At 45.9% G+C, this 18,710-nt stretch overlaps 1 protein-coding gene across 12 annotated transcripts in view; it reads left to right on the top strand.

Annotated features, from left to right (window-relative positions):
- CELF1 (CUGBP Elav-like family member 1) overlaps window positions 1-18,408 on the top strand; it is an 80,886-nt gene extending 62,478 nt beyond the window's left edge. For 4 of the 12 annotated variants that reach the window (XM_077114629.1, XM_077114630.1, XM_077114619.1 and 1 more), the window contains 12 exons: window positions 1,122-1,204; window positions 1,703-1,751; window positions 2,541-2,675; window positions 3,225-3,304; window positions 3,622-3,783; window positions 6,279-6,354; window positions 7,830-7,958; window positions 8,304-8,417; window positions 9,137-9,322; window positions 11,564-11,707; window positions 12,141-12,305; window positions 12,394-18,408. In XM_077114629.1, the coding sequence (XP_076970744.1) occupies window positions 1,122-1,204; window positions 1,703-1,751; window positions 2,541-2,675; window positions 3,225-3,304; window positions 3,622-3,783; window positions 6,279-6,354; window positions 7,830-7,958; window positions 8,304-8,417; window positions 9,137-9,322; window positions 11,564-11,707; window positions 12,141-12,268 (1,286 nt within the window). In that variant the 3' untranslated portion in view covers window positions 12,269-12,305; window positions 12,394-18,408. The remainder of the gene's footprint in view (window positions 1-1,121; window positions 1,205-1,702; window positions 1,752-2,540; window positions 2,676-3,224; window positions 3,305-3,621; window positions 3,784-6,278; window positions 6,355-7,829; window positions 7,959-8,303; window positions 8,418-9,136; window positions 9,323-11,563; window positions 11,708-12,140; window positions 12,306-12,393) is intronic. The other 8 variants (XM_077114627.1, XM_077114626.1, XM_077114623.1 and 5 more) reach the window with 8 other exon arrangements.
- The last annotated feature ends 302 nt before the right edge of the window (window positions 18,409-18,710 follow it).

Genomic DNA, 18,710 nt, shown 5'->3' with positions numbered 1-18,710 from the left:
ACCAACTACCAAAGTTTGTTTTTCGTGTTTGGACTAACATAAGCTGGAAGAGAAAGATATGATCTCTTCTTAGTGTTACAAGACCTTGCTGTGTATGCCTCCCAACTAGGAGAGCCTTGTTGATAGCCGGTTGACCGTAGCCTACAAGATGAACCGCAGAAGAAAGGCTGAGCTGCTTCTAGATGTGCTCAGCAGCGTGGAAATTCCACAGGACTGGTGATAGATAAAGCTTTATCTGTCGTGCTCGTATTTTTCCAAATGACCAATTTCAGAGTAATTTTATCTGAAAATTGTTGCACGTGTCTGAAACCAGCTTTATAGTAAAGGAGTCTAGAAGCAAAGGGATTATTTTCTCTTTGTGTTTAGTTAGCCAAAAATATAACATGTTATAGCTTCTGAAAATGACTGGCAATATAAATTAATTCAAAATCTTAACTGCTATGTAGTTTTGAAAGAAATCTCTGTGGTATCGCGTGGAAATAGGGAAGCTTCACAGCATTGAAGCCAAGATTTACAAGAGACTCCCCCTTCCCAGCCAGTGAAGATATGAAGCCCGCGATCAACAGCTGTCTTTAGTTGTACCTTTGCTGTAGGAGCTTGATTATATTTGATGAAACAAGAGGCAAGAAGATAATAAGAGATTCTTGCTCTTAAGTCATTTCATAATTTAAAAAGTGGTAATTACGTTGGAAGCATATGGTAGGAGTAAGCTACCATATAGGGAGTGGTTTTTCTGAGAGCAGGGAAAGATAAACTGCAAGAGGGCAGGGCACCTCTCGTTTATAGCTCAGTCTTCTTACCTAGCACACTACCTGGTGCACCAAGTAGGGTGGAATGGTTCTGTGGCCTTTGTAAGGGAAGTCTTGTTTTCTAGAGAAGTTACAGGTACAACTAAAGAAAAATTTTAATAGAATTATGAGGTGACCATAATAATAAAGAAAATGCATAGAGAATAACTTTTTTCTGTCTACTAGGTCCTCGAAATGTTTTTGTTTTGTTTACTAATTGTAATAAACCCAGTGCTTTGTGTGAAGTCCCAACATGGCTGTGGAGAAGGGCGTACTAGGAATTGTCTGCTTTCAAAGGAATGCTTTGATTGCATGAACCCTTGTCTCTTGCAGGGTGCTGTTTTGTTACATTTTACACCCGTAAAGCTGCATTAGAAGCACAGAATGCTCTTCACAACATGAAGGTCCTCCCAGGGGTAAGAAAGCTCCCACTATTAAAGGGGTTGTGATGGTGTTGTCATGAGGAGCATACTTATCAGGCACACATTGTAAACCGTTCTGGGGAAAGGGTGACTGCCACAGGAATCGATGTAAAGGAAAAAGGAAGACATAAGGGGAGCATTTCAAAGAAGATTAGCAGTAAATCAGGTTTGGGGCAATCCTTTGCCCTAAATTCAAGAGACAGATGTACGTGTGTATATCATTGGATCTTGGGAATAGAATGACAAAAAAAAAAAAAAAACACCCACACAAGTTTGTCATTAGTGTTGGGCAGGAAATAGTTTTCTTCAGCCAGGAGTCTTGGGTGACTTGAGTTCTTCACAGTCTGTTTCTTCTCATAGTTTTGAGGTAAAGGTCATGAGGCGGGTATGAGTTCAAGGAAAGCTCTTAAAGCACAAGTTTTGATCATTGGACTCCCCGCTTATATGTCTGAACACCTTCCGTGTATACAGTGATACTATTTTCCTTCTTAGATGCATCACCCTATACAGATGAAGCCTGCTGACAGCGAGAAGAACAATGGTGCGCACGTAAAGCTCTCTCGTTTTAAGATTAACTTCCTAGTTTGTTTGCTGTTCTAGGTTGTGTTGTTCTCTTAATCTGTCATCTAAACTCTCAGTTTCAGTTTTGTTTTTTTCGTCTTTTAAAAATAAGTATGGTAGATAAATGAGAAAACCAGAGTTGACAGGGAAAGTTGACAAGAACATTTTAGAATGAACTGGTATGTCCTTGATCAGTTTAATTTCTCACGGACAGGGATGAGGGGAGAAAATGAGCAAGTTAGCAAGAACTTTGCTCTTCAAAGAATAGAAAAGGGACGGGGACAGTTGCCTTCACTGAAAGTTGTGTTCTGTTTCTCTTGTCTTATAAGTGAAGTGTGAAGACTTCATCCTTCTTCAGTAGTAGGATTACTAACAAAGCAAACATTTCTAAATGCTAGGCAGAATGCTAAGCACTTTGCACGTGTGAATTTATGTAATACTATAGCAACCCTCTGAGGTGAGCCCAGTTACCCTCATTACTCAGATGAGGAAACAGGCGTAAAATGGTAAATAATTTTTGTACGATCACAAAGCTACCATATTACATCTAAAAGCTTCCCATTATAATTTTAAGTTACCATTGATCTTAGGAAGAGTTATGATTTTGGAGATGTTAAATCATGAAAAAATATGTGTCTTAGAATCAGAGAAATGCCGTATGAAGGACCCAGCCAGGATTTTAAACTCAAGACGTTCTGGTTGCATAGCCTGTATTCTGCCTTTTTTAGTAGTGGTGTTTGAACCTTTTTTTGTGTTTTATCCCTCTTAGCAGTGGAAGACAGGAAACTCTTCATTGGTATGATTTCCAAGAAGTGCACTGAGAATGACATTCGAGTCATGTTCTCTTCATTTGGGCAGATTGAAGAGTGCCGGATATTGAGGGGCCCTGATGGCCTGAGCCGAGGTGGGTATGCATTTAGCCTTTAAAGATCCTCATGTTAGATTTAAAGTCTCTCTTTAACTGGACTGGTGTGAACCAGTGTCCTTGGCTAGTGTGTCCCTGTCACATGGGGGGCGCTGGGCCTGCTGCTTGGTGCTGTGTGCCTTGGTCCTGTTCTGCCTTGACTCCTTCCCTTTACTGCTCCCTCACCCCCACCCCACAAGAGGGCTGCATTTTAAGTGTATTAAGATTGTCTCTTTTTGTGCTTGGAGAGGTTCTTGATGCCGAAACAGAAATGCTTCCTTTTCCCGTTTTTTTCTTTTTCAGAGATACTGGAGAATGTGATTCCTCCTCCTTCAAGCGCTTTCTTTCCTGTCTGTGGTTCTCTAGTTTTTCATCATACCACATGTCACCCTGTGGTAGCATGGTCATTTTACCCACTGGCTCATGAGTCCCTGAAAGCAGGGATTGTGTCTGTAACCTGGCCTGGTGTTTGGCACATAACAGATGCTCAGTAAATATCTGTCAGATAAATCAGACGAATAAGTTACTGACTCAGAATTCTCTTACCAGGTTGTGCGTTTGTGACTTTTACAACTAGAGCCATGGCCCAGACGGCTATCAAGGCAATGCACCAGGCACAGACCATGGAGGTAGGGAGCAGATGGGTGAAGGGGGTAGTACAGTTCCTTAGCTTAAAAATGCTGGGACGGCTGGCCCTCAAAGTACAGCAGCCTGTACAGCATCTGACTGCCCTAAAAGTTGTAAACAGGCCTGTCTACCTATCTTTCTTTAAAATTAACATATTAGAAGCAGTAACCCTTTTAAATTGCCTTTTGCCACTTGTGTCTATGAGGTGAATCATTTGGCAGTGAATGAAGTTAGAATGCAACCTGCATGCCACTATAAAGAAGGATATTTTCTTCACCCAGAGAAAGGAGTTTTGACCCTTTGCTTTTATTGTTTTTAGGGATGCTCATCCCCCATGGTGGTAAAATTTGCTGATACACAGAAGGACAAAGAACAAAAGAGAATGGCCCAGCAGCTCCAGCAGCAGATGCAGCAAATCAGCGCAGCATCTGTGTGGGGGAACCTTGCTGGTCTGAATCCTCTTGGACCCCAGTATTTAGCAGTGAGTCTTTGTGGTTTGCTTTCTGCAGACTATGCAAGCTCCCGCTGTTTCTTCTTCTGCTTTCCCCACCTAAGAAGCACAATGGCATTCCCACCTTTTGGCATTTAGAAATGTCATTTAATGTTCAGATGAGGAGATTTTTAGTCATGCTGGTTAACCTCACACACACCTCTGGTTCTGTTTGGAAGCTTCTGCTAGTAGTTGAAGTGGAGTCCTGATTTCCTGACTCAGAGAATTAGGAACATCTCATGTGTCTCCTCCCCCAAGAAAAAAATTCTTGAGGGACTCTTAACTATCAAGTATCTTTCTTCATATCTTTTTTTACCAGATCTCGAGGGCATCATGAAAATCTTTATGGTGTCTTCTCTAATGAGCATGATAAATGTTTTTTAGCTGTTGAAGAGATCAAGAGATTAGCATGGATATTATTAAATGAATGGAGCAAGTTTCTGTGTGAGTTCATCTTATCCCAAATAGATTTCTTTTAATTTGATCTTTCTCTTGTTGAATTTGAGTCATATAATCCAGAAGAGGGTCAAGCTCCAGTTTGATATTTAGACTCCAATTTGCCTGCAGAATGTGTTATGAGAAATTATTGCTGCCACCACAGATACTTAAAACCATCTTGTGTGTCAGAAAGAAAGGATCATCCATAAAGCTACCAGTGAAGAAGAAAAAAATGTTGAAAACACTACATTTGCATGGATAATCCAAGAAAAAAAAATGCATAGGATTAACTAGTATAGTCAAACATTCTTCATCCTTTACAATGTTACTCTATATAGAAAATGAGGAAAAGCAATTATTTTTGTCCCCCAGCATTGAGCTTTGGCTAATTTGATATCCTCTGGTCTCCGTAGTTTAACTGTTAGAATAAGTCCTGTTTATCCTAGCTTGTATATCTCTGAAGGCAAGAAGTGAAGATGATTGTTATATTTCAGCAGATTGAATTCCTTCTTGGTGCTAGAACATTGCTTGTTAAGTTCAAAAAAATTAGAGAGATTTTACTCTTCAGCTGAAATAATAATACTTTGAAAAAGATCTCCACAATATACATTTGCATTTCTGAGAGAGGGTTTTTTGGGCATGGGCAGGCTGCAAAAATTGAACCCGGGTCTCTGGCCTGGCAGGTGAGAATTTTACCACTGAGCCACCATTGCCCGCCCTCTAAGAACGTTTTAGAGCCTCTTTGTAGGGGAAACTCCCCCTTTTGTCATCACTGCCGCATCCAGCTAGGGCATGATGATGTATGTTGAAAGCTGTGGGCTCTTTGTTTCAGTTTGACCTGGTCCCTGCCCTAAGAGCCGTTCTTGTTTAGGGAGGAGGTGAAGGTGTCCGAGGTATTTAAGAAGGCAAAAATGAAGATAAGTTAGGTGCCAATGGACTCTGTAATAGTACATCATCATTAATTATGAGGTTCTTTGGAATATGTGGACTTGCGCCTGAGCTCTGCTGAACCGGAATGGTGGTTCTGCCTCTTTGTGGAATCAGAACCCCTTTGAGAACCTCATTAAAACTGTATGCATATCTACTATTCATTCCGTCTCTGGAGATCTGTGACCTCTTAAAACATATCCATGAACTCTGGCCTAGAAGGGTTCATTGTGAGAGAAACTGGTTCAGGTGGTTTATAAGAATGGACAACAGGTCAAATAAAAGATCCAGAAGCAAGAATACCAGTTGTCCAAAAGGAGCAGCAGTTGGGTTTGAATGAAGCACAGATTTTACTCCTGTTGGTGAGATGAGGATCACAGTTAAGATATACATCAAGGGCATGGAGTTCCATAAGCTCATGGACTGACCCCTCTTAGTTAAGCTGTTATGTGACAGCCGTTTAAAGAGGCTTTACACTGAGCCTGATATGGACTGAGCTATCAATCGTTTGGTCATCTGCAACAGGGAAGACCAGTTTGGAGGAGGGTAGATAGATAGGGCTTGGTAGATGTGTAGTGTGTGAGAGAGCAATCAAGTAATGGGCTCTTGTGGCCAGAAGAGGGTGACTACAAAAAATGCCCTGCAGTGGACAAATTTGATACCTACATTACTTGTATGGAATCGAAATTGGATATCCAAATGGGAACAGTCTGCAGAGTAAGATGTGTGGACTTAACTAAGGAGAAGAACTCGTAGAAGGAAACTAGAAATGGCAGACATCTTAGTTACAGACACTGATTACAGTTGACTGCACAACAACTTGAGTTGAGTTTTTTTCCTTGCTCTACTTCTCTGCTGTGTTGCCTTCTGCTGCCCAGGGACTTGAGCTTGGCTTCATATTCCGTGAACGTCTTGTTATCTGGGCCGGGGCTTTAGCTGTGTGGTATCGTCCTGCACCGTCGTAAGCCTCATGTTGCTCTTGTGTTGGCTTGAGCTCTTGACTTTAGCCTTCTTCTCTTTGGGGGCCTCTGCACTCTCGCTTTGCTGTGCTGTAGAGTTATCCCAGATGCAGAACCAGCCCTCACTCTCACTCTTGTTCTGTTTTTTGGTGTAATGTCTAGCTTTATTTGCAGCTCCTTCAGCAGACTGCCTCCTCTGGGAACCTCAACACCCTGAGCAGCCTCCACCCAATGGGAGGTAAGTGTCGCAATCCTATGGAGGAGCAGCAGCAGCCAGGCCAGCAGACCCAGCTAACAGCAATCTGAAACTTGCAGCATCCACTTTGTGTCTTAAAAGGAACAGGGGCAGTTTTACACTGTTTGTACAGACAAAAAAATATTTTCCCTCATTGCATACACTTGGCATAGAGGAGCATCCCAGGACTCAGCTGCGTGGCCTGTCCGTGTAGGTGCTGAGGTGCCCTGGGCTTGGCTCCTCCCTCCCCCCAGGTCTCTACTAGGGAGGAGCCGTGTGAGCCACTCTGCTAATGGGACATTTGTAGGAACTGTATTTCCACAGTAAAGTGGCTTTTCCAGTGTCCCTGGGAAGAAAAGCCAAAGATGGCTTTCATGCTGGTAGCTTACCCTGAAGCTGCTAGAGTCCTCGTATTTAGTTCATCTGTGTTTCTTACACGTTTCTTTGTTGTTGTTGTTGTTGTTAACACTCATGGCAAACTTAAACTTAATTGACAAATATCTGAGTTTTTACCAAAATGGGGCTCCACAAAGAAAAGCTGAGACAGGGCTGTCAACAGAGTTGGTGGATATAGAATTTGGCGCAATTTTGATGCTGCCTGCCCCTTCTGAAATTGAATAAGGGTAGGCAAGTGCATTTGAGAGAGGGGGGTCTTTGCCAGACTGCACTGTGCTATTTTAAAATTTTTGGTAGTAGTTCGCTTTGTGCCTGGAAATTATGGTTTACTACATTTCTGGAAAGTCGTAGATCTTGGTCTGTATTGTGTTTCTTTCTTGCTTGCTTTTCCCACTCCTCCCCCCAGACTCCCTTTCCGTCGCCTTGTAGATGGGCGCCACGCATTATCAGCAGTTCGGGTGTCTTGCTCTCCTTTTAGCTCTGTTGCCGGGGTTCTGCTTGGGAGTTCTTCTTTCAGTGTTTTTCCGTCTTCTCCTTCTGGTGATTAATCTGCTTTTCAAGTGGTGGGTTTCTTTTTTCTTTATTCTTTCTCCTGTTTGTGTTCCCACATTTGCTTTCCCTCGTTGTCCCTCCCATGGCCTTCTGGATCTCTACCACGTCTTCTGCTTCTTCACCTCCAGTACAAAGCACAGATCCCTGTGAAGTGCCAGTGAGGGGCTTAGACACAGGCCCGTTCTGTGCCACAGATTTTGGCATAGTTGTTCTCTGAGGCTCTTGATCCTGTACCTTCCTTTCCTGGTTTCCTAATTGCCTACTCCTTTATTAGTGCTTATTTGGTACTGGGGGAGGGGAGTGTTTCCATGCTGTTGGATTAAATATGTCTTGTCCAAGGAAATGCAAGTTATTATTGAGTGGAGTGATAGCTGAATTTCCATGGAGCCCTGTAGCATTGCTGGTAAAGCTTTTATGTAAAACAGTTCCTCTTTGTTTGGGACCAGCCTTCTGCCATGTGTCCTGTCTGTTACTGGAGTGGATACAAGGCACCTCATCTGCTGGCTGACCTCTTGCTTTGGATGTTACAGGATTAAATGCAATGCAGTTACAGAACTTGGCTGCACTAGCTGCGGCAGCTAGCGCAGCTCAGAACACGCCAAGTGGTACCAATGCCCTCACTACGTCCAGCAGTCCCCTCAGCGTTCTCACCAGTTCAGGTAAGCCTGGAAGCAGGGCCCGTGGGCCATGTGTGCCTGGGGCAGGTCCTCCATTCGAAGGCAGAGGCCAAGGAGAAGGGTGTGTGTCGTTGTAGCTAACACCCATTTCCAAAGATTTTGAACAGCAGACTCAAATGCCTTCTTCTGACATAAGCGAAATCTCATAATCAGTGGTTTACTGTAACCATCGTTTGTTTCTGTGTCCTTCAAGGACATTTGTCAGAATTAGTTACTGAAAACCTCTTTGCAAATTGAGTACTTGGGTATTATCACTCTTGTGTTTTGGTTCCTGTTGACAGTAGACGGCAAGTGATGACTTGGGTTTCACTCTTGTATTTCTAATAGCAGGGTCCTCCCCCAGTTCCAGCAGCAGCAACTCTGTCAACCCCATAGCCTCCCTTGGAGCCCTGCAGACATTAGCTGGGGCGACAGCTGGCCTCAATGTCGGCTCTTTGGCAGGTAAGCTGTAGCCCCGGTATGTCGTCAGGCCATTCCTTGTGCAGGTAGCATGTTTTAAACAACCCCAGTAGGATTACCACTAGAATGATTGGGGTGGCTGAGTGAAGTTAGAAACAATAATATTTTATAGTCAAACTTGAGTTAAATCTCACATCTGCCCCTTAACTAGCTCTAACTGTGAACATCCTTTTCTAGGGCCATTTTCATGACTGTGAAGTGGCAGCAGAACACTTGAAAGGGTTGCTAGTTAAATGAGGACTGGGGTGGTGAAGTACTGAGCACATCGCTTAGCACAGTGTCTGGCAGCAGGGCGTGCCCAGTGGATGTTAGCTGTTACTGTGTGGTCACAGCGTCCACCCACTCATAGACCACATGTACCCATTTTGTCCATGCTCCTGGGTCTCTTATTTTACCATTTCCCAGCTCTGAGAAAATGGCATAAAAGCCAAAGAGAAAATGGAACGCTGTTGTGTGTAAGTGGAATCACTTCTTCCACAGGTTGCAGGAATGGGGAAGAGCCACACCCTGGGTGTGGCATTTTTAATGTCCCCATTAGGTACAAGGCCTGGTGAGTGCCCTGAAATCTGACCAGTCAGATGAGTGTTCCTCCTTAGGGAGAGCTTTGGGATCTCCCCTCTTCCCGCCATCCCTAAGTATACCTGTCTTTGTCACTAGTTGGGTCTTTCCAATATGTTAATCCTGTTCTTCCTGTAATCAAGGGATGGCTGCTTTGAATGGTGGCCTGGGCAGCAGCGGCCTTTCCAATGGCACTGGGAGCACAATGGAGGCCCTCACACAGGCCTACTCGGGGATCCAGCAATATGCTGCTGCGGCACTCCCCACTCTGTACAACCAGAATCTGTTGACACAGCAGAGTATTGGTGCTGCTGGAAGCCAGAAGGAAGGTGAGTGCAGAGGGAGATGGATTCAGGGATGGGAAAGGTTCACTCCAGCTGCACAGAACCACATGGTAGGGCAGAGGCCATGAGAACCATTTTGCTGGTCAGACTCTCAGACTTTTGACAGTATCAAGAGTAGGCTGAGAAAGTCCATAAAGACGTTATATGTTTTTGGAATGTTTTCAGGGTGTGGCTAAGTTCACAACCTCTGTATACCTTCCTAGGATGGGGCGTCAGCTTTTAGATGAAGAAATGGGTGCTGGCATTATTGTGTCTGACACCATTTGACAATCTTAAGAATCTGTTTCTGTTAAGTTTTCTCTACAAGTTATAAATGTGTCAGAAGATACCGTCTGTCCAGGTGTCTCTTTTAGCTGTATCTTTTGGCATTTTCCTCACTTTCTTATGGCTTTTTCTAATTGAGAACAAACTGAGGGGAGATGGGAAGGAAAGAGTTATGGTCCTTGGATGTTGGAGAAGAAAGTGTGCTTTGATATAAACGGCATTAAATTTAGGAGAAACTTTCTAGGCAGAAAGAGGTCTGGAGGTGGTTTGTATTAGCAATAAGTCCTGCTGACACTTTGCTCAGATTTGACTGGGTTTTTAGAACCAGAAACTGGCAAGGTTTGAGTACTTAATATAGAAAAAAGACCAATATTGTCTCTTGCCATAGCAGCAAGGAGTCCTGGCCTCATCCTTCCTCACCTGTTCTGAATTGGACACATCTGTGCCCTTGGGACTTGGTAGCAGTGGAATGTCTGACCACGCAGAGCTGATATATATATATACATATTTTATTATTATTAATCTAAAAATTTTTAAAAAAAATATGACAAGAAACACAAACATTCTTAACATATCGTTCCGTTCTACATATATAAACAGTCATTCACAATATCATCACACAGTTGCATATTCATCATCATGATTATTTCTTAGAACATTTGCATCAAATCAGAAAAAGAAATAAAGAGAAAACAGAAAAAAATTCATACATACCCTACCCCTTACCCCTCCCTTTCATTGATCACTAGCATTTCAATCTAAGTTTAAGATTTGTTCCCCCTATTATTTATTTTTATTCCATATATTCTACTCGTCTGTTGACAAGGTAGATGAAAGGAGCATCAGACACAAGGTTTTCACAATCACATGGTGAAAGCTGTATCATTATTCAATCATCTTCAAGAAACATGGCTACTGGAACACTAGAGCTGATATTTTAATGGTGAGCACAGAGGCAAACAATGAGCTAGTAAAAACAGAAGATGTATCAGATGATGTTTTGAAGAATGATGAATAGGAAAAAGGAATAGCGATTGCTGGAGACACAGCATTCTATGAGGAAGTCAGAGAAAGTCTCTAAGTTGACATTTGTGCAGAGACCTGAAGGAAGTGAAAAGCAGGCCGTGGCAATGTCCAGGGGAAGTAATCGGGACTGAGGAGCAGAGGAGTCCAGGCACCAAGTCAGGAGCGTCCTGTGATGGTGCTTGTTGGCAGCAGCAGGGAGGCCAGTGTGCCTGGAGAAGGGTTGGCCCGCTGTTGTAATAAAACTATTCTTTGATTAGAAAATCACTGAATGTAAGTTGTCAGAGGGGGGATACTTGGTTCTGATTTTGAGCCCACGGTTAATGCTAGGCTCATTTGTTTAAATGTCATTTATTTTTATTGAGGCATCATTAATGTACAGTAAAATCAGCCTTTTGGGTGTACAGCTTAATGAGCTAACGCATGTGATAGTGTGCCCACCATTACAGATATAGAACATTTCCATTGCTACCCAAAATCCCACATCCCCCTTTGTAGTCACCCCTTGCCTCCACCCCAGGCCTCGGGCAACTACCGGTCCGTTTGTTGTCTCTCTGGATTCAAGGCATAACTTTGAAACCTGTTGTTTTGTATATAACCTTTTTCTACTTCCTTTTCTGTGTGCCTCTAATACCCCTAGCCCAGTTGTATTTTTCCATTGCAAGTCTCCGTACTTATATCATCCCAGCATCCATGCCTCCTCCCCCAAGGTGGAACCCACCATCCTTCAGTAAGATGGCTCATGACTAAACGTGAGGAAAGGTATCTTTTTTGGCGATTGACTCACTTTCCTGCTTCGTGTTTTGAAGAATCCATTTCGTCATCCAAATGGTCTCTTGTGTGGGGTGATGGCAGCTTAACACAGGTGGAGGTGAGAGACAGTCAGTATGGGGGTGTGCACCTGACTCTGACTCCTTTCAACCGCTGGGTGTCTTGAAGGTCCCGAGGGAGCCAACCTGTTCATCTACCACCTGCCCCAGGAGTTCGGTGACCAGGACCTGCTGCAGATGTTCATGCCCTTTGGGAACGTCGTGTCTGCCAAGGTTTTCATAGACAAGCAGACAAACCTGAGCAAGTGTTTTGGTATGTTGGCTTCTCTTCTGGTGCGAGGACGGGATTAAGTATTTTACTACCGAGAAAGAAAGAGCAGTGGCCCATGGAGAAAGAGCTGGATTTGAGATTGAGTTATTGTTTAACTAAACCTTGGGCTGATCACATGGTCTCTTTTTGAGCCTGTGTATTCTCACTTCTGTAATGGAAATGCTGGTTTCTACCCACACTGTTGCTCCAAAGGTAAAAAGAACATATGGGAAATGGCTTGGGAAACACCACGTTGAAGTCAAGTGGTACTGCTAGGGACCTCGCTTATCTCATGTGATAAAATTTCCAGAATTCTTGTCCCTGCTGAGAAATTTGAGATTTGAGACTAAGTACATGAATGTGTCCTGGATAAGGAAGACTGAGAGCTTCCTTGCCTCATTATATCCCTCACCCAGGCTTCTGCTTGGATACACAGGTTTCGTAAGTTACGACAATCCTGTTTCGGCTCAAGCTGCCATCCAGTCTATGAACGGCTTTCAGATCGGCATGAAGCGGCTTAAAGTGCAGCTCAAGCGTTCGAAGAATGACAGCAAGCCCTACTGAGCGCGCCCCTCGGAGACTGGAGTGGGAGGGCCTTCTGGTAAGTGGGGGAGGAGCACCCTTACTGATTCAAAGCCCTAAGGCTGTGTGTTTACAGCCCTGGACCCTGATCCCTGCCACTCTCGCAGGCACAGCTTGCCCTGAAGACTCAGCTACTGCCTTCTGTGGGAGTTTCGCTTCGTACAGAGGACAAGTTTGTGCTTTGGTTTCCAGTGTTTTTACTTTGGAGTTTAGGTGCCATATTCTGAGTTTTGTTTGTTTGTTTGTTTTGGTTTTCCACCCCCCTTTATTTAAAGTTTGCTGTGTTTGTAAACTGTGTTGAGAAGGACCAACACCAAACTGCCCTGGGGGAAGGGGAATGGGGAAACATCAGAAAAAAAAAAAGAAGACGAAGAAGAAGATCAGAATTTACCCCGAACTACCCTGAGAGAGGACTAAATGGAACAAAAAAACCGACCCCCCAGAGTTTCCCTGAGTGTGGGCGGAATGAGAACGGGTGTCCGGGAGCCAAGGGGAGGCTTGGAGGTGGTGTCAGCTGGTTGGCTTTGGGAGAGTGTGGGACTAATAGTCGCTGACACCAAGCAGCCTTGAGCTGGAGGCCGAACCCCTCCACATAGCTGCCTCCTGTGGAAACGCTGCGCTTGGCCACGTGTCTTTCAGATTCCTGTCCTGGATTTCTGCCCGTCTTTCCCAAGAAGGGGCTAGTAATTCTCTGGGGTAAAGCACCTGTTGAGTTAGCCTGACTATGCACAAAGCAGTAAGACGTCACCCACTGCCAGCTTTCCCAGCCAGCATTGGTATTGGATTGTCTGGGACTGGCCAGAGGCTGTTGGGAGAAGCAGCCTGTTAAATCATTTTTAGTCAGTTTATTTCAACACTAAGTTGCAGGCCATGGTCCATTTTCGACAGGTCCCTTTAAAATAGGCCTCTGCGGAAGATACTGCCTGGTTTCTTACCTTGCAGTTCACCACAGCAAGTAGCATCATTTCTACCCCCAGCCACAGTTTTTCATGGGGGCAGATCCAAGAAGGGCTTGCAGTAAATCTCACTGAAGGGGGCACCTCTCCTGAGCAGAGTGCTCATAAGCCATCTAAAGTTCTGAGAGGAGCGCCTTCTTGGTTTACCCAAATTAGAAGGCCCTTTCAAGCCAGGGTCCCACATTTGCCTGTGGCCAGCACTCAGTATTTAAGAGGATTAAGAAATTCATACTTGCCTCCCTGGTTGAAGTAGCCCAGAGGTGAGACTGGCAGGGAGGCCCCGCCTTCTGCTGCCAGGCAGAGGGAGACGAGGACGTTTGCAGCCTCTGTGTGGGTTAGTGCTCCCTTACCTCAGTGTCACTGCATTCAGCTTTGTCCTCGTGCTGAGAGTTAGCTCCCTCTTGCCTCCCACAGGTTCATTCCAGCTCTAGCCTGTGGCCCATACAGCCTCTGGGCCTTGCCTCTGCTCCAAGAATTGCTGTGGGGTTGGAGAGCCAGAAAGGGTGTGCTGGTGGGAATCCACACCCGCATGGAGGTAGCCCTGTGAGGATGTGACCGTCAGCCAGGCCCGGGGACTGGGTCCCTGGAGCCTTAAACCTCACAGGCATCAGCCCTGACCTCAGCAGCAGAGATGGGAGTAAAGGGGTTGGCTCATTACTAAGCCAGATGGGGGCCTCCCCTTGGCGTGCTGGCCGTCTGGTTAGCCGGCGGGGATAGATGTCCTCTGTTGGACAGGCAGGTGGTGTGGTGGATATTCCTACTGAAGCTGGGCGCTGTTCCCTTCTCATAGTGACGCCTTGGGTCTCTTGTCCTCTAAGAAACCTGAAGTATGCTTCTTAAGCTGAACCATGTAAACTTGAATTCTGCACACTGGGAGAAATGTGTCCTGTGTTTCAAAGGATAAAACTGTTCCAAAGGCTTCCAGGGTCATGATGGGATTTTTTAAATAAATGCAAAAAAAAATAAAAAACAAAAATAAAAATAAAAAACAAAAAAAGAAAAAAATGCTAGGTTGGGGAGGCACTGTTCTGAATCCCAACCGGCTGGAACCAAGAATGTCGTTTCTATTTTTATAGAAGTTTTATACAGCTCCGGGGTAGAGAATATTTATTACCTAAATTATATCTCTGGAAAAGGCCAGGATTTTGTAGACTCCAGAATGTGATTGTTGTACACGCAGGGTGCTGTGTATGATTGAAACTACTGACTTTTCTGTGGCCCGTTTGCAGCCCAGCTAATCCGCCAGGAGGGGAAGGAGTTAATGCTGTGAATGGGTGGGAGGGAGAGCTGTGCTGGGGGGCGGGGGGGTGCCGCTGTGCTGACTGCTGACCTCTTCTCTCTCCCTTCTCTGCCTTGGGTGGTTGTCCAAAGCCCAGTCGGCCCCTTCCCACTTGCTCCCTTTCCCCGTTATCTGTCCTGGGCCCTGGGCCCTTGTGAGGGCTCCTCGCAAGAGGACGTGCAGGGCACGTGCCATCACGCCTTCAACAGCAGCCCGAGGCTCCCCCCTGCCTGTGGACTCTCGACAGAAGGAGCGGGCACCACAGCAGGGCTCCGGGCGGCTGAAGCAGCCCGCTGGGGAGGCCGTGCCCCTCTCTGCCCTCTCCCCCTGCCCGGTGATCCTGCACAGCAGCGGCGCTGGCCTCGAGCACAGTTCTCTCCCCCTGCCAAAGATGGTTTTGTGAAAAAGCTGCTCCCCTACAAGTCTTACGGTGTGGAAGGGCTCAGCCAGGAGAGTGGAGGCTCGCAGTCAGGTCTTACGCAGTCCTTTTCTGTTGGGGGGGATTTTCACTTCCAGTGCAGTGTTTTTGTTTTGGTTTTTGTTTTGCTGTAGCCTTGTTTCTTATTTGGATTACATCATGACATTGACTTGTCTGAATGCAGCCACACCACTGTCTCCTGGACTCCACAGGAGTGGCCAGGGCCCGCGTGGAGACTAAGAGCTTGGATTTCTGAGACCTTAGAGCCGTCCCCATAGAGTTGAGGAGAAGTCCCGGCCCCACCCCCACCCCCCCCAGGTGCCTCCCCGCCCCCGCCAGCGTCTTCTGCCTTCTCCCGGGATTCTGTCCGGGGAGTGGGGAGAGAGGCCGAGGTCTGCCCCCCAGAGGCCTTCTGTGCTCGGGCACTTCGGGGAAATCCAAGCCTTAGGTTCCATCTGGTCTCCGGCATTGGATGTTTTCTTGGTGTCCTCCATGTCCTTTGACTTCTCCGTGTCCATCGTTAGCATGTGCACCGTCCCCTGTCCTGGCCCAGCCCCAGCCCCCGCCTCGTTTCAGGGCTGCAGACACGCGGGCGGGCCTGCTCTCTCTCTGTCTCGACGTATTGCTCTGTGTAACTCAGTGGGTCTCCCTCTTTCTGGTTTGTTTTTTTTCTAGATTCCTGCCGTTTGTTCATCGTTGTGCCTAAAGCATGTCGATGTGGCGTCAAGTACATCGTCCAAATCCCTGTCTCTTCAGCTTCTCTGATGCTTGAATTCTCACCTTTGACCTTGTGTTGACCTTTGATGCTGATGTGTATTTTTATTATGTTGTTTCTTTGTTTGTTTTTTCTTTTTTCTTTCCTTTTTTTTTTTCTTTTGTGCTGCCAAATTGGTTTTGCTAGAACGACTGCTGAAGGGGAAATATTTAAACTTGCATTTGAATATAAAAAAAATCTATTTTTCTAGAACTTCATAAGATAACCACTTGATTTTGTGATTCCGATTCTTTGTAATTGTCTTCAGAGCAGCCCTACTAGCACATACCGCGTGGTGTTTGTATTTCTGTGAACACACAGCCAGTCCGTTTCTAGGCTTTGTTTCTCTGTGTGCTTAGTTTTAAAGACAACTTTGAAGTAAACAATGAAATAAAAGATGTCACTGAAACCTTTGAGGCTCCTGAGCACATTTTGCTGACGCAGTCTGTGGGGCTTGAGGAGACTGCATGTATTCTTGTTTTTGTTTTTCTGAGTTCTCAACTTCAGAAAATACCTGCACCCCTCTTCCTTTGACCCCAGGCTGCAGCTGGGGCCTGGCCAGCCCCTCCCTCCTGTGGCTCTTCCTGAGTGACCCCTGGAGCCTGCAGGCCCACCCCTCCCTCGGCCCCCCGCCCGCTCCTGGGCCCCTGCTTTCAGTCTCCACAGCAAAATGTGATGCTTTGATTTTATTTTTGTTTTTGTTTTTGTTTTTGTGTTTTGAATTTTTTCCTTTCCTACTAAGATTATGCCCAGAAAAACAAGTTTTGCATGTTTCCTGCTGTTTCTTCACACCTTCGTATATATCACCTTCACCTCTGTTTTCTATAGTTTGTGCAAAAACTGATCGATTTAAAAGGGTTTCAAAGAAGCTGTTTTAAATTGTTGTGGGGTTATTTTTTTTCTGAGATTGTATTTTATTTTGAAGCAGCAACTTTCTCCTCTGTTGCCCTGAGAGTGTCCGCCTGTGCACTTAGACTGTCACCTTGTGTGGCCTCCAGGCCTCAGCAGGGCCAGGAAGGGGCGTGCAGAGACCTGGGGGCAGAGGTAGGAGCCCAGGGCAGTGCAGGTGGCAGGAGAGGCTCAGCCCGCAGGACGGCCAGGAAGGGCCCCTGGGCCGCAAGCACAGCACTCCCCGAGTCTTCACGCTACCCACAGCCCTGGCACCAGCCACCCACACTGCTCCTCACCACTGCCCTGCCCTTGCTTAACTGGAGGTGGGGGGGGGGGTTGGCTTTTAGAATCGGGTGAAGAGCTGCACCACTCCTGTCCCTGGGTGCGAGACCAGCCTGTTCCTTGGTTCCCCGAGGGGAGTGTGCCCTCCTCTCCTGTGGCACCAGCGTCAGGGTCTTAAGGATATGAGTGCGAATGGGAAGGGCAGGGGAGAGAGTCCAGAGGAGACCAGAGGCATGGATGGATCTTTGGAGGTGAGAGGTTGCAGAGGGAGGAGTGGTGAGGGACCTCGCCCACACCTAGGCTGCTGGCGTGTGGGAGAGCTGGGCAGACGCCCCGAGAGAGAGTGCAGGGGAGGGCGGAATGGGATAGCAAGGGCCTGGTGGGGAGGGCCAGGGGAGATAGGAGCACTGTGGAGCATCGTCCCTGATGGGGTCGGTGGAAAAGGGCCCCTCAAATATTCTGTTCTGGGGCCCAGCAGGTTACCTGGTACTTGGCTTGAGGCCACTCTTCCTAGGAGGAGAGGGCAGCCGAGTGGTGGCCCGTGTGGCAGGCTGCTTAGTTCCTGGTGGGGGAGACGGGGTGGCTGGAGGCCAGGACCCCCGCCTTGGGGAGGCTACAGGGCGCCCCACAGTCTGACTGCACAGAGCCGCCCTCTGTGGGCACAGGGCGCTGAGCCCCTTCCTGTGTATTGAAATCCGTGTTTGCCAATATATTTTGCTTTCAATTCCAAGAGGAGCTCTGGGAAAACCTGTGGACTAAACCAAATGCCAAACTTTGGATGTTTCCTTTTCCTTTTCTCTCTCTGATTGTTTTAATTGTCCTGTGGTGGTTTTAATGGATTTGAGACCCTGGAGCGGCAGCTGCCTTTCTGATTTCCAGCTGCTTTTTGTGAATAATTTAAAAAGAAAAAAAAAAGAAACTTTACATTTTGGAGACAAACCTGTGTGAGTTTTTTATTGGTACAAACGTATTTAACACTAGGGGTTTTGTACAGTTTTTTGCCTTTTCTACTAGAAAACAATGTAAAGTGATTTCACAATGTGAAGAGAAAACAAAAACTTGCCACTGTGACCAAACGCACAGTAGAGTCTGCAGCAGCAACGGGATTCAATCAACTCAGTCGTGACTCAGCCGGAGAAATGCTTCCCTTTGCCTTGTTTGAGCTTTTCCTTTCTTTCCTGTTTTGATTTGCGAAAGAAAATGTCTTTTTGTGTGGACTTGTGTTGTACTCTGTAGAAAATTATGAATTTTACTTTAATGGTTTTTAAAAAAAAAAAAAAGGGGGCAAGAAGAGTCCTTGTCGCTTTTCTGACCTGATCACTGAGTTTGTGTAGTGGATTAAAAAAAAAAAAATGTTACAAGTCGGAGCAAGGGAGTATGTGTTTAAAAGGAATCCCTTCCTTTTTTGTGTGTTTTTCTTTTTGTCCCGATAGGGAACTTAAATCTGTTTTAATTGCACAGACACATGGACAAAAAGTCATTTTGTATCTGCCAAGTGTGGTACCTTCCTTTGTTTATTTGCTATTAAACTGTTTGAGAAGAGCGGATGTTGTCTTCAGAGTTATTGTTTGGGGTGGGCAGTGGGTCCTGGGAGAGAGTGGGAGGGGGTCTCCCGAAGAAGGCTAGGTGCCGTGGTGAGGGTTCATTTTGAAGTTTCCTGTTGGTGTGCAAGCAAAACTACCAAAAGGTGCTGAAAGAAAGCCTGTTTCTCCCCGAGACTGCCTTCCCCATTTTCCTCTATTCTTCTGCAAGATCCCTCCTTGTATGGAAAACACCTTAAAGCTTTTTGGGGCAGTCTTACTTATTTTTCCTCTTCAGTTCTCCTCACAGCGGCCTTGCCTCCG

Source organism: Tamandua tetradactyla, chromosome 8, assembly GCF_023851605.1.
Source record: "Tamandua tetradactyla isolate mTamTet1 chromosome 8, mTamTet1.pri, whole genome shotgun sequence".
Lineage (NCBI taxonomy): Eukaryota > Metazoa > Chordata > Mammalia > Pilosa > Myrmecophagidae > Tamandua > Tamandua tetradactyla.
Note: the sequence above shows the minus strand (reverse complement) of the source record. Positions and strands in the feature narration are given on the sequence as shown.